The 15407-nt window shown below is 42.7% G+C and overlaps 1 protein-coding gene across 1 annotated transcript in view; it reads left to right on the top strand.

The window, feature by feature from the left end:
- The window catches only part of LOC134799148 (uncharacterized), an 81284-nt gene that overhangs the window by 60329 nt on the left and 5548 nt on the right, over nt 1-15407 (top strand). The window contains exons 2-17 of the mRNA XM_063771555.1: nt 5882-5961; nt 6629-6772; nt 7224-7417; nt 7690-7921; nt 8183-8323; nt 8612-8933; nt 9123-9409; nt 9828-10030; nt 10261-10444; nt 10787-10991; nt 11311-11504; nt 11799-11967; nt 12671-12818; nt 13228-13434; nt 13755-13941; nt 14541-14717. Of these exons, the coding sequence (XP_063627625.1) occupies nt 5904-5961; nt 6629-6772; nt 7224-7417; nt 7690-7921; nt 8183-8323; nt 8612-8933; nt 9123-9409; nt 9828-10030; nt 10261-10444; nt 10787-10991; nt 11311-11504; nt 11799-11967; nt 12671-12818; nt 13228-13434; nt 13755-13941; nt 14541-14717 (3052 nt within the window). The 5' untranslated portion in view covers nt 5882-5903. The remainder of the gene's footprint in view (nt 1-5881; nt 5962-6628; nt 6773-7223; nt 7418-7689; nt 7922-8182; nt 8324-8611; nt 8934-9122; nt 9410-9827; nt 10031-10260; nt 10445-10786; nt 10992-11310; nt 11505-11798; nt 11968-12670; nt 12819-13227; nt 13435-13754; nt 13942-14540; nt 14718-15407) is intronic.

Genomic DNA, 15407 nt, shown 5'->3' with positions numbered 1-15407 from the left:
TCTTCCATTTTCCTTCAATAGGGAAAACTCTAAATCGTGAGAAGAAAACACGGTATGGATCATTCACGCGTTCAGGAAGCCATTAAAAATCTTAACCTACGATACCTCTTATCTCACCTAACATTGTCGTTCAAAATAGAACTTTAAGGTACGTACGTAGAGTTTATAATCTCATAAAAAATCATGATGTGATATAAGTGACATTGATGAAAATGTCGTGGAAAGAAATGACACAAACGTACGCAATCTCTTAATCCCTCATGACATTGTATACAAAATTGAGCTTTAAGTCATATACGTAGAGTTCCGAATTAAATGAAAACGATGATGTGATACGAGTGATCATGTATAAATGAAATTGAATGGAGAAAGGAATTAGTCACAAATTACAAAGTGGTGTGTAATGTGAAGCTATGTTACGTGGGCGTGATAATCATAGCATACTGAGTAGGTATTCTTAACGATATTCCCATTATAGTGGAATGTCTGCAATCATGATTAATCTAGTAACAAACACAATGAACAATCAATGGAAATAAGTGGGAACAAAACTTGGTAACTAGGTACCTAGTACGTACTTAGAATTCTAGAGAAATAAAAATAAACTCTTCTATTTTCGGCTATAGTTGAATTATCGAGAAGATGGAATTGCATTTGTAGTGGTTGTATGCTGATAGTACAAGAAAATAGAAAATTCAAATATAGAATGCCTGTAAACAAACAATACTACTACATATGCAATTCCACGCTCTCGATGATTCAACTATACCCCCGTAACTCTCAATTAATTGAAAAGTAAAGCGAGCAAAGTTAGAGCATGAAAAGTCTGCAGCGATTTGATAGCCCACGCAGTGCTAGTGTTATTTTAAACGGCAAACTTTTATGAAATTATGACGTATAAATAACACTTGCACTGCGCGGGCTATCAAAATCGTTGCAACTTTTCTTGGTCTAACTCTACAAGTTTTACATAAAAAAAACTTCTATTCGCTCTATTTTCAGGCATAGATATTATGTTTCCTAAATATTTATACTTACCAACGTAGTTTCATGTAAGTATTTAAAAAAATTGGCAGCGGATTAGTTTGACTCTTAAAACTGACCTTTGGTGGACCTCCAATTTTTGCAATAAACTTCATAAATTGTCACCTATCAGTGTCGACGAAGGCATCAATAACTACACCTTATAAATAAAGTCCCCCGCCGCGTCTGTCTGTTTGTGTGTACGTATGTTCGCGATAAACCTGAAAACTACTGAACGGATTTTCAGCTAGCAATTAGAGTGATTCTTGAGGAAGGTTTATGTTATGTGTATATTTTTTAAAGGTTTTGTTTAACCCATGCGAAGCCGGGCGGGTTCCCCGAAAATTTTGATAAACAATTTTCAACAAATCAGAGAATGAGCATTGAATAGACGCTCAAAAACAAAGTAAGTAGTCGTGACAACACCACAATAGAGTAATAGACAACGTCGTCACGTCGGGTCAACGGCCGCGGTGAAAGTGCTTTCGAGTTACGTCATCAGTTCAATGTCAGGATTTTCATTGATTTTTGGCTGTTGCGTCTGGTCGGGGAAGATCATCGATTATTGAATGGGGGGAGATGGTTTTTAGGGTTCCGTACCCAAAGGGTGAAAACGGGACCTACTAAGACTCCGCTGTCCGTCCGTCCGTCCGTCCGTCTGTCTGTCACCAGGCTGTATCTCATGAACCATGATAGCTAGGCAGTTGAAATTTTCACAGATGATGTATTTCTGTTGCCGCTATAACAACAAATACTAAAAAGTACGGAACCCTCGGTGGGCGAGTCCGACTCACACTTGTCCGGCTTTTTTATTCATTTCGGCTTCTTTTAATTTTGCGAGACTGTAAACGTGTGAACAGATTCAGTTTTGACATTTTTAAGAGACTCTACTCCTGGATTTAATTGTGAAAGTTTTAAAGTAGCCTAAAATAGGAGAATAAATAAATATGTCATACCTATGTAGGTACTTACCACTACCTAGCATCGTATATCGTGTATCGCTTTAAATAAATCGTTATTATATTATATCACTTTATATTATATCTCCCTCGCATTTGCTGACTTGGTTCCGTTACTATTCTTCGGTAACCTACACTTACGATCGATGAAATGGACGATTCTAAATACAAAATGACCAAACTCTAGAGACCATACACAAGTAAATACTTAATAACACATCCCTAATATTTCCTTGACAGCCTATAGGTACACACAGGGAAATCGTCCATCAGTCACGGTTGATTGATATTACGATCACGTATGATTGAGCGGTTGGTCATCGCGCCAAACGTACACGCGTGTCCTCGCGCCACTTGCTACGGGCTTTCCCGACGCTATGCATTCAGAATCGTTGAAATAAGTGTTTAACAACCTCTAAGAATAACTACGTCTTGATTGGACAACTTCTTTCTTTGAATAATTTTACGGTTTAGACTCACTTGTTTTTAGTCACTCGCGTGACATGTTTGGGGTCGTCCAGAATCCAGAAATCATGTGATCATATTTGGCCTATGGGACTCAAAACGTGTGTTGCCGTACTTTTAAAATTTGTACAGCGAGCTGCAAAATTTCATGGACACATTATGAATGGAGATGGGTGTACAACATACCCTCCTTTATTAGAAAAATCTCATACTGAAAAAATACTCTTGCACAAACCCTATTAGTTTTCCACATGCAGTTTTTTACATTTTTACACTGAATTTAGCTCTGTTTGGCAAATGAATGGTTTAATTTAAATAATGACGAATGAAAACAAAGATTACGTGTTTTTAACGGTCTGATGCAAATGTAATTCCTAATTTAAACGTCCTCGAGGCGTTCATTACATTCTAATCGTATCTTCAGTGGCGCGTGAGTTTATTCGCGTGTTTAATATCTGCGTAGTTTTTATACACGCACTGACAGCTAACAAGTTACTGTAAAAGTTTCAGCTAGCATGCGATCAGGGAAAACTGACAGATTGGCGGAACAATATTATATCTAATCTACCTACTCGTATCAGTGACAGTTCCTGGCTATTTCACGCGATCAGAAACGACTGCTAGTCCGACTCTTTACCCTAATATTCAAAAGTATAATCCCATCCGGAAGAAAGCATGAAACCTGGCATGTTTGGAGCTTACGTGGTAGGTAAGAAGAAAATAGAAGGGAAAACAAAACAAGTGAATGCTTCTCCCCCAGAAAAAATAGTTTAAGTTACAAATACTCCTAATGAACAATATACTCTACGTTAAATTTCCTACAATAGTTCCCTTCAAAGTACGAGCAGTAGGTACGATAAATGATATCATACGAAAATTCCAATCTGTAAAATCCCACACAAACCACTACAAGCACCTCACTCATAAAAACAAACAACAAGCAATCTTACTCGTTTCTAAAAAGGTCTACAATGAAATGACAGACAGAAAGATAGAACATATTGACTGCAATCCTCATTACACAAACAACACCTGTAGGATGGCATCACAATAGCCACAAGGCTGGGCCCTATTTGGTACAGTGAGTGATTAATTTACGCTCGGTGTGCTTCGTAATTTACTGATGGCTTGTACAGTCAGCATACCAGGAGCCCGTTTCTCTAAAGCTTGTTACTTGTAATACAAGCGGATGTCACTTTTTTACAGCTTTTGTTAGAAAGGGACTTCCACTTGTAATACAAGTTACAAGCTTTTGAGAAACGGGCCCCAGCGAACGTTGATCGTTTATGAACAATGTATGCCACTCCGTAATTATTTTTACGGTCACGGGCCCGTTTTTCAAAAGCTTGTAATAAGTACAAGTGGAAGTTCCTTTCTAACAAAAGCTGTCAAAAAGTGACATCCGCTTGTATTACAAGTTACAGGCTTTTGAGAAACGGGCCCCACATCTTAATATTAGTAAGGGTTTAATTTGCAGTTCGGATTGCAGCATGGAATTATTCAAATCTGGAACCGGAATCGAAGGATCTTCCTTACAATTTGGATCTGAATTTTCTAAAATTCTGGTTGTGACGCTTTCATTTTATTTTAAGATTGGTTTAATACATAATTTTGCCTGCCTCACTGCAGGATATTAAATTACCTGTCTGGAAGGCAACGATTTCCCTAGCACGTCACTGGCTTTATTTAAAAAAAACTAAATTTATTTTACTCCTATCGGACTTATTGCAACCTTCCTTGCTCCGATATGTTTGTAGTTTTGCACGAACAAGATAGCTTTTGTTAGCTAGTATCTAATAGCAGTGAATACCTATTAGTATGTGATAATAGCGGTGATCCGGTAACAAATAACTTGTGCAGTTGAAAAACCTTGCAATATGTGAAATATTATTTGTCTTTTATGCTGACTGTACACGGAACGTGCTGCGATGCACCGCAATGAATTGCTCTGGTTGTGACAGGGTTGTGTGGTTGTGTGTGGCGGGTAGTAAATGTCACGTATAAACGAAATCGGGGAACACCGAGATTTTAGGGTTCTATCGTGATAAACAGACGATTCGTGATAAAATTATGAAAGAGCGTTGATAAAAAGACACATGAAAGAACATCAAAATGTATAAAGGATGACTCACGTTAGACCGGGCCGTGTCCGGGCCGGAGCTTCCGGCGCTTACTTTTCTATGATATAACAGGCGGTCACGTGATGCTTTCCATAGAAAACGATGCGCCGGAAGCTCCATCGCTCGGACACGGTCCGGTCTAACGTGAGTCATCCTTTATGCATTTTGGTGTATAAAGGATAAATATGTATTTAGACAAGGTATATATGTAGTTTACCACGAAATGGACTCGCCTCAGCATAATGCTAACCCAAAAGTCAGCGCTGATCTTCCGTAGTACCTACTCCTTCGTATATGACATTATCAACTTCGGGTTATTCCCACTAGTTACCACCAAGTTGTTACCAGTGGTAACTACTGGGAATTTTTTTCCCACCTTTTACCACTGGTAACTACTGGGAATAAAAATTCCCAGTAGTTACCACCAACTCGGTTTAGTGGTAACTACTGGGAATTTTTATTCCCAGTAGTTACCACCAAAATTTTGTTAGAGTTAAATACTAATAAAAACACTATAAATAGTGTAGTATAAATATATAGAGTAATTTAATAAATAATTATAAGTCGATTAGTGTTTTAGTAAACTCCGTTAAAAGCGACCAAAAATATTGAAACAGTTTAACCGGTACTAGTACAAAAACTATGATATATGTACTTAAGGATAAATTTAATAATCCATTTAGATGATTTTTCAAGTGATTTTATTAGGTAATTCAAAATAACTCTATTTATACTCTATTTATACTATTCATACCTACTGTTTTTATTAGTATTTAACTCTAACAAACCGAGTTGGTGGTAACTACTGGGAATTTTTATTCCCAGTAGTTACCAGTGGTAAAAGGTGGGAAAAAAATTCCCAGTAGTTACCACTGGTAAAAACTTGGTGGTAACTAGTGGGAATAACCCTCAACTTCTGAACCACAGTAAACTAAAAAGTGGTCTCCGAGACCAGGGGGACAACGCCGTCCTCGAAACGTCGGATGTAAATCTTAAAACTTAGATAAGCGATTACGTCCCGTTGTACAATTTAATAATGTGTAAAAAATTGGTTGTCTGTAAAGTCGATTTACGGACGATAATTTTGCGTGATAACGTCATAAGAAAACCTGGCCGTAACGTTACCATGGAGATCTGTCCGCAACGTTACCATGGAGATCTGTCCACAACGTGACACTTTTTCGTGCATGCTACCGGTGTTCATCGATTTATAAGACGTTATCACGTCAAAATCGTGAAAGTTTAAATCAGTGTGTTGCACAGTATGTTTATAAAGTTTCAAATCTCTAAAGTAAGGTTTTGTTTTTGTTGCAGAAGTTTCGTGTGTAATGCAGCAATGTCGGCGGCGGTGAGGGCGGCGCTGCTCTGCGCGTGCGCGATGCTGCTGCACCACGGTGAGTACGACCATTAATTAAAAGTGCGGTACTTTTAACATGGATGGACCTTACCTCGTTGGGATAAGGTTTACGAATGGTCAGGTAAATAATGTAAACGCCATCGTACCGCCATGGTACCATTACCGACAATAGAATCAAGGCCAATAGACATTTTAGTGGTAATTTGCACGATTGCAAGGTGACACGAAGCCTGGCTCTTCAGGATCCATTAATTCACAGACCAGTGATGGTTATTGTGAGGGGCAGAGACAAGCTAAAGCCTCTTTGGTCTGTACATCAATTATTTATTTGACAATTGAGTTAGACCAAGAAAGTCTGCGGGGATTTTGATAGCCCACATAGTGCAAGTATATTTACACATAATATCTTAGAAGTTTGACGTTTAAAATGACACTTGCACTACGTGGAGTAACAAAATCGCTGCAGGCTTTTCTCGGTCGGACTCTAGTTAAGGTGAAAATTAGGTCACCAAGAATTTTAATAGGAGTCACTAAATTTTTAGGTAATATCATCCATAAATGTGATATTAAAGCATATGTTCTTATCTTACACTGCAGAAAAATATAAAGGTAACTTTTGTTTTCAAGTAGGTACCTAGCGACAAAGGGTCTTTTGCTTATCAAAACAATACCCTTGCCAAATCAATTCATTCTTTTGTTTCCAGCTCGCGCGGAGCTGATCGGGCGATGTCCCGCCAACGCGACGTGTCCGGCGCGGGCGTCGCCTTGTGCGGACGACAATGAGTGCGGCGAACAAGTCTGCTGCGACACTTCGTGCGGGAAGGCGTGTGTGGACCCGCTGTATACTGGTACGAACATCGTTCTTGTTATTAACTAAAACAGATGATACAAATAGATGATAGCGGTCTCCCGCTAAACCGACGTGCCCGGGCGTTGCCGTGTGCGGACGAATGGAGCGAGCATAGATGACAGCTACGGCGTGCGTGGACCCGCTGTATACTGGTACTATTTCCTTGGTCTCATCTTACTCTGCTATCTCATACATACAAAGATGCGGCGAAACAAAAGCGTGCGTGGACTAGACTATCAAGTTCAGGCTAATCCAGCACATACTAGCAAGTCGCGAGTCCAAAAAGTGTGGCGCACTGACATTCCTGACGTTTATATGATTTAAGATATCTTCTATTTTTTTAACCGTAGGTATAATTACTTTGGATAACATTGCATTAAGAGGTGTAAAGGTTCTTCAGGTATCACTTCTCACTAAATGGCTATTACAGAATCCCTTCCTTTTTCCAGGCTGTGAAAACATCAAGCTGTCTTCCGAGAGAATATCCCGAGCCCTAGCAGCTGAAAATAGTCGAGGAGGACGAGGGCTCATCAAATCAGTCCGAGCTCCTCGGTGTAGGACCAGCGATGGAGAGTTCGAAGAGATACAGTGCGACAATGAGATCGTCAGCTCTTGCTGGTGCGTCGATCAGACTGGGTTTGAGGTGAGATTTAAAACAAGCTATCTTATAAGATTATATCCTGGGTATGAGCTACTAAGAATAGCCGTAGTAGATGAGGCCATCAAATTTGTACAAGATCCAATGCGACGAGATCTGCAGCTTTTGTTGATACGTTGATCAAGCTGGGTTTGAGATTAGATCCGCATTAAGTTATATAAGAGTATTTTTTTGACAAAAACCCTCACCTCTGCATCTCTCTAGAGATAAAACACCTACCTAATCGCGTCACTTATAGTTTTTTTCCGTTTCCTCAGGTTCCCGGCACCCGCGCCCCGGCCGCAGCCCTAGTCAACTGCACACGTAAAGCTCCCTGCGCGGCCCACACCTGCCGCATGCTGTGCCCGCTCGGCTTCGAGCTGGATGCTAATGGCTGCCCGCTCTGTAAATGCCGAGATCCTTGTAATGGCATCACCTGTCCTGGCCAGTTATCATGCCAATTGGATGAGACTCCGTGCCTTCGACCGCCATGCCCGCCTGTTCCTAACTGTGAGTTTCTATAAAAGCATGGCTTTCCTCGGCTTTTAGCTGTATTGTAAATGATTCAAGCTTTCCAAATTCTCAGATATCCGTAATGGCATCAGAATCTAGTGATTGATTTGTAATGACTAGTGTCATTACAAACAAACTATACGATATCAGGTCTTTGCACATGTCAATATTTTCACAAATTGTATACAGTGCTAGAAAGTACCTACCTAACTATCTTCGTATAAACTAGAATTGTCTATAGCTCTACTTTTTCCACAGGCAAGAGAGCAAGAAGCCTCCAGAACATCTGTCCAGCCGGCGAACCTCTGCTCATATCAGAAACCAGCCGCCCGTTCCTGTGCGGGACTGATCCTGGCAAACCGAACTGCCCACCTCTTTACAAATGTCTGGTCGAGTCAGGCAAGTAACCACTTATAATATTATTTTATACAGAAAAAATTTACAATAACTTAAGACCACATGGAAATTCAGCCTTTTCATTTCAAGTGGTGGTAACACTCAATTTAAAAAAATATTCATCTATTCAAGCAAGAAACACTTAGGTATTGAAACGTAATCCACACAGCAACAACATTTTCAGTGTGACAGACTTGTCGCCCTTCAGTTTGCAATCTCTTTGTAGTAAACCAGTCCGGTAACATCAAGTAAAGACGTCCATTAACCAATAACCACGTTTTCAAATTGCAGGAAATGACTACGGAGTATGCTGTCCAGCATCCTTAGCACTACGCAAAGCCGGCACCTGCCCCGCTCCAACCACATCCAACGACGAATGTGGAACCCCCTGTGCCCACGACTTAGAATGCCCTTCCATGGAGAAGTGCTGCGACTCCGGAGAATGCGGCAAGCACTGCGTCTTACCACAGAATGTCACCATGTGTCATCAGCAGAAGATGCTTGCTGAATTGCTGGTGGTCAGCGAGAAGGAGGGTAGAGGCTACGTACCTCAGTGTGCGGCTGATGGGTCGTTCGAGTCCAGGCAGTGTTCGAGGAATGGACTTGTCTGCTGGTTAGTGTCTGAGTAAATAATCTCTTCTATTCGTCATTTTGGAAAAGGTTTTTTTACTTTGGTCTGTAAGCCAGTAAGATTTGATCTGAGTAAAGAAATTGTCTCAAATAGCGATGAGTTTAATCATATTTTGGTATAAGATATGAAATCATTATTGTTCTTACTCGTAATTCAAATAATCTTCACCAGGTGCGTAGACACCGAAGGCAACAAGCTTCGCGGCTCCATGGGTCCGTCTCCCTTCGTCCAGTGCTCCGAGAAACCCGGCCCGGTCCGCGAAGGTGGCCGCAGCCTTAACTCCTGCCCGAGAGCCCTGTGTGCTGGGGTCTGCGAGTACGGATACAAGAGCGCTAACGGATGTCCCACTTGTGAATGTGATGATCCATGTGAAGGGTATCCTTGTGGGGAGGGCGAGGAATGTATTAGAGTCAGGGATGCGGATTGTACAGGCGAGCTGTGTACTGGATACCCTGTATGTAAGTATTCATAAGGGTTGATGACTCTTTACACTCACTGTTTCGAAGAATGCTCAACAAAGCTTTTCCCAATCTTGTTTGTTGCCTGTACCTACAATGGGTTTATTTAAACAACGACGATGGGTAAGAAGTGTACGCTCGATCTAATCATCTGTTTATACTGCAGCGGCTTCGGCTTTAGCGCGAGCGGTGTTACAAACGTGTTGCGGAGTTGCAAACTCTAACCCGTATCAACATTGAAAGAATTAGTATTAAGGAATGGACGTAAACCCACTATATTCATCAACAGTCGTGCCTCTATATTAATTATAATTATAACACAACTCCACTGCAAAATGAACTGAGAAAATGGGCTACTCCTGTTCCCCGACAATCATTTTAATAGGTAGTAAATAATTTCTACCTTACATTTTCCCAGGCCGCCCCCGAGTAACCTACGAAAACCCCTGCGAATCCGGCACCCCATTCACCGACATCAACGACGGCACTGTGGTCGGCTGCGGCAGCGACCAAGACTGCCCGTACGCCCACGTGTGTACTAGGAGCCGACGAAGCGGAGCTGCTTTGTGTTGTTTGGATCCTAAATACGAGTCAAATTCGACTGATACGGATCTTACTGAAGTAAGTGTGGATTTAGTTCTCCAGAAGACTTTTCAACTTAGATGATATCTTGACTAAGACTGCTCTGACTGCTCGTACACCCCTGCTGTGTGTGTACTTGAAGCTTGGAGCCGTATTTTGCCTTTCATCGGGTAAGATAGATTTGTATGTGGTAGCTATGATAGATCGTTGAAATAAGGAGAGCTCACCACACTGCGCAGTCAAAATATATTAATTGCCAATCTTTCCAGATAAACTACGAATCCTGTGGTGCTGAAGCTGAGGCTGTGTGCGACCACAACTCCACCATCAGTTGCGGAGACGGTGACTGTCAAGACGGGCTGGTGTGTTGTTCCACTGTCAACTGCGGGCCGGTGTGCGTGGACCCGGCCAAGATGAGGCTGCAGACGGATCGTGTTGACGACACACCTACCAGTAAGTGATGCCCATAATTACGTAATTTACGTAACACTTGAATAGAGTTTTTATCAGCCTTTAAAACCCAAAAAGATCTGTAAGATCAGTTTTATTGTGGTAAGCTATGGACGATTGCTTCGTACTTTCACATGAGCGTTGCCGACCTTTTAATAACACTGAAAGCTATTATAGAAACCTATTAGAACTTGAGTTTTTTTTAGAAAACCTCGGCATCGAATTCATACCATAACCGGAGCGTTCGTATTTCTGATTGGATTCAGTTCATTCTAGATTAATTTATGTTCGATGCTCTCTGTGTTTCTCGATTCCAACATTCTTGTATTGAATATTATCTTTCAGTGTGCGAATACCTCCGCGACTTCGACGAAAAGATGGAAGGCACGGTAGACGGGATGAAGCTAGCCCTCCCCGCACCCACGTGCACCGCCGACGGCTCGTTCTCACCGCAGCAGTGCGCGCACGGTCGCTGCTGGTGCGTGGACTTCTTCGGCACGGAGATACCGGAGACCAGCACCAACAATGCTTCGGCTGTGGACTGTGTGAAGTAAGTCTAACATGGTCTGACAGAGCTTTTCTGTTTACCGACAGCTCTAAATGTTACACGGCATAATTATTATGGAAAGAGCACATCACAAAAGAATTAAGGAGAGAAAGAAAAATAAGTAAGGAAGGTAGTGCATGAGAATAACAATATCAAGGGCATCACGGCTTAAAAGATTGGCAAACTAAAAACTAAGAGCTGAATAAAATTTTAATTCTTATCCAGAATTCACCCATGTAAAAGGGACTGTCATAAATGCCATGATGAAGAGAGATGCTATTCCCAGATCCTTCTATCTTTTCTCATCACAATTTTTTTCCAGGGTTCGCGAAAGCCTAGCCTGCCTGGACCTGACGTGCCGCATGGGTTGCGACTACGGCTTCGAGCTCGGCAGCAACCACTGCCCAACTTGCCGCTGCCGTGACCCCTGTGCAGGAGTCACTTGCCCTGAAGGCCGCGCTTGTGCTGTAGTAGATGTAGCGTGTGATGCGGAGTACTGCCCTCCAGTGCCTGCTTGTAAGTGTCCTTCAGTAATTTAATGTTTTTAGTTAGTCATATCATATGATAGCCAGCTAGTAGGTATTTGATTTGTCGCATGGGTTGCGACTATTGTTTCGAGTTAGGTGCCACTGTTGAACTTGTGGTGATCCTTGCCCTGGTTATTTTTTCTAGCCATCAAAGTTCCTTCCTCAAATTATAGACTATGTCTTGATTTAAGGTTTGTTAAATTTTAGTCTCTATTGCAATTCAACTTCCTCTAATCTGTAGCATACACCTGCATATTACAATCAAAATCTTCATTATTGACAGGCTTACCCCGCAAACCCGGCCAGTGTCCGTTCCTGGTGCCCCACACCGGGGCCTGCGAGTGGGCGTGCCGCGGCGACGCAGAGTGCGGCGCGGGCGAGCGCTGCTGCGCCACCGGCTGTGGCACCGCCTGCGCTGCCGCCACGAACCACTCGCCGTGCCAGCAGAGAAGGTAGCTCCTTGAATTCAAGCCGTATTTCTCGATTTTTCGAACTATTAGAGACTTCCAGAATAAATAATAGTACTTACTACCGTACAGAAAGGAAACTTCCTACAAAACCGAAGTTTGACAGCAGTTCAGGGTCTAATCATGCTGTCCCTTTCTAATATGTGGCACTATCCCTTTTGGCTATTCAGGGTTGTCAAAATTCAAGCCATTATCTTATCTGTGGTCGTGCACGCAAAGGGACGTCAAGTTGTGTCAACCCTAATAATTGCTCGGAGCAATGCTGAGCCGAACGAAGCCGAGTTTGCCCGAAGGGAGGAGTTTCGCACCCCTGCTTGCGGTTCGTGTTCGCCAAGTGTGAACTGAGCCGGAGCTCGTATCTATCCGAACGAGTGCGGACCTCGGCTGAAAAAAATAACGGAGGATGCTTTTTACTCGTTGTTCATTTAATGGAAAAAATTACTGCGTTGATACGATGTCACCCGTTCAGGGTGCAATGATACAGATAAAGGTTAGCAATCTTTAGTACGTCAAACCAGTCAGAGTCCCTAAAATTTCGACGTTGCGAACTTTGCCACACCACGCAGTAACAGCCATATATAATACAAAAGTTGTTTAAATTTTGAATTGGTTGCGCACATTCAATGCAATCCTCCTACAGTACAGTAGTAGTAACACTTCTGTTTTCCCATTTTTTTGGTGTCAACAGAGCTCTCGCGCTACACACGGCCGCAGAGAGCGGCAAGCCGCCGTCCTCGCAAGACGTGCCGGACTGCAAGCTGGACGGCTCCTACGAGCCTGTGCAGTGCCGCAAGGCCGAGAACCTGTGCTGGTGCGTCGACAGCGGTGGCAACGAGGTGAGGACATCAACAAAGTTTTTACTAACTAGTAGAACCACAGACGAGGCTGAAGAGTATAATTACTTAATTTAACCTACATCTTCAGCCAAAGACGTAAAAGGGTGGTACAAATTCCCACAATTTTGATATTCCTGAAAACTGCGTCCGGCCTAATGGGATGATGTAAAAACAGTAAGAAATTAGGCTTTAGTCTTCCAGTGTCCGTAGCTTTCAGCTACAGGAGAGTAATTGTTTGTTTTTTCTTGCTGTGAGGATGAGACTAATTTTTTTCTATAGAGATATCAGATATAAGGCAACGTTATAACTTAACTTTTATTACATTGCGTACAAAGGATCTTAGGTGGACTAAGTACAGTCTCGACATTTTTACATTAAAAGCTAGGTATATATACATATCTCTTTCTAGATCCCCGGTACCCGAGCCTTCAACTCCACGCCCTCATGCGAAGCGCCAGCCCCCTGTCCCGAAGTCCACTGCAACGACGGAGAGATCTGCGCTCACGGTCGCCAGTTGGACATTAAGGGTTGCCTGACCTGCGAATGTAGAGATCTCTGTGCTGAAGCCAAGTGCAGGCCTGATGAAACTTGCGAGATTGTGCCCTTGGAATGCGAGGTTAGTGGTCAATCGTGCCAACCTTCAACACTTGGCCCTCTTGTAAAGTCTGTCTCATAGTCCGCAGCACCGAGAACGAGATCTGCTCTTCTCTTACACGTCAGTTAGAAACACTGATGGGTGATTTTGGGGTACTGAACAAATTTTTCCATGGGACCGATGTGAAAGTCGTGAAAAAAATATACCCCTGGACCCATATGCTTCGTCTACTTCAGGCCCTCAAGGTCACCAAAATCGGGTCTTTTTTGCACTACATAGTCTCTTATTGAGTCGAATAGTCCTTTAGAACCATTGATTAATGTGCCTTACACTATTTCCAGGCGGACTCCTGCCCTCCGATAGTCCGCTGTACCCCGACCCCCCGCTGCCCCGAGGGTGATCCGCTCTTGGTCCCGGGCGGCACGGATGTCCTCGTGTGCGGCCCCAACGCCGCCGCCTGCCCCTCGACGCACGCGTGTCGTTTCGCGCCGCACGACACCGGGGCACCCGTGTGTTGTCCTAAGCCACGTAAGTCTATAAATTTTGTTACCAAGAGCTCGAAGCGCAAGAGTTGGGGAACATGTGATCTATAGTCATGCAAGAGGTCTAATTGGACCTCATATATATACATATTTTTCAGGTATTCAAAAAATCTCAAAATCATTAATGAAGGAACACTTTCAGGTGTGGTCTTTCTCAATCTGATCTCGCTAATTACAGTAAACACATGATATCACACCAAAGTTGATAAATCGACTGTAAACGTTGATGTTGATGATGATGAGTAGGTACTCGAGTCAGATCGACTTAACCATTTGTGACGTCCCACGGGTAAAGGTACCTTTTGGCGGTTGGCGCTTACGACGCGTAGCAGCCTAAGCGCCTCCCGCCGTAAGGTACCTCTTCCCATGGAACGTCACATTTTAATATAATTAAGTACTTACCTAGTAAAACAGTGTAAAATTGTTTTATAGGCTGTGCTAGTAGATACTTTACCTCTAAAAAGGAGGTCAAAACAGTTCTGGTTTAGGTACCACTGACATTGTCTTTGAAGTACTAAATATACCTTGTGTTTTGATGAAAGTTAAGTTGTCATATAGGTTTTCATATTTATACTCAATTTTCAGGAACAGTATGCTTCGACACAAAAGACGAAGGCAACTGCACGGACACGGCCGGTCTGAACGCGACGCGTTGGCACTTCAACCACGAACGCAACCGATGTGAACGATTCAAGTACAACGGTTGCTCTGGCAACCACAACAACTTTAGAAGCAAGGATGAGTGCAACGCCGTGTGCCCCGGTGAGTAGAATTAATACTATGAAACATAGAGAAAATGAACGCAACTCATGTGAACAAATGGAGTAGTACAATGGATTTTCTAGAACAGCGGTCGGCAACCTTTTAGCAGCTAAGGGCCACATAGCAGTTAACGAAGAGGACGCGGGCCGCACGTTGTTAATATTTATGACTTTAACAGACATTACCGTTACCGTTACCGTTAAGTGACTGCCAGCCAGCAGTTCTGCTGCAAGGACGCAGAAGCGTTGGACACACGTCGTTTATCAATATTACAAACAAAATAGCCAGCGAGGCTCGCGGGCCGGCTGTTGCCGACCGCTGCTCTAGAACCAACTTTAGAAGTAAGAAATAGGTACAACGACCGGCACACCCGCGCCCCGGTTAATTAATGCTGCACCAAAACAACAGGTAACCCAACCATTACGAATACAATGTCTGTTCCATTATCCACGACAGAAGCGACAGAAACAAAGAAGAATCCAATTCAACGGTCGGACTGTCAGTTGGTTGAAATAGCGGGTCTGAATAGGAAGCAGGGAACTATCGCCCCATCCTCGGTGACTAAGAACAGACTTCATGGCAGTATCTACAAATTTGTCATGCCCTGCGGATAGATCTTTAAAAAATACACTTTAGAACTAGAAATGCACGAAAAATTACACTAATGTCGACCACACACAACTCTATGTA

Source organism: Cydia splendana, chromosome 18 (assembly GCF_910591565.1).
Source record: "Cydia splendana chromosome 18, ilCydSple1.2, whole genome shotgun sequence".
Lineage (NCBI taxonomy): Eukaryota > Metazoa > Arthropoda > Insecta > Lepidoptera > Tortricidae > Cydia > Cydia splendana.
This window is presented reverse-complemented; position numbering and strand designations above follow the sequence as displayed.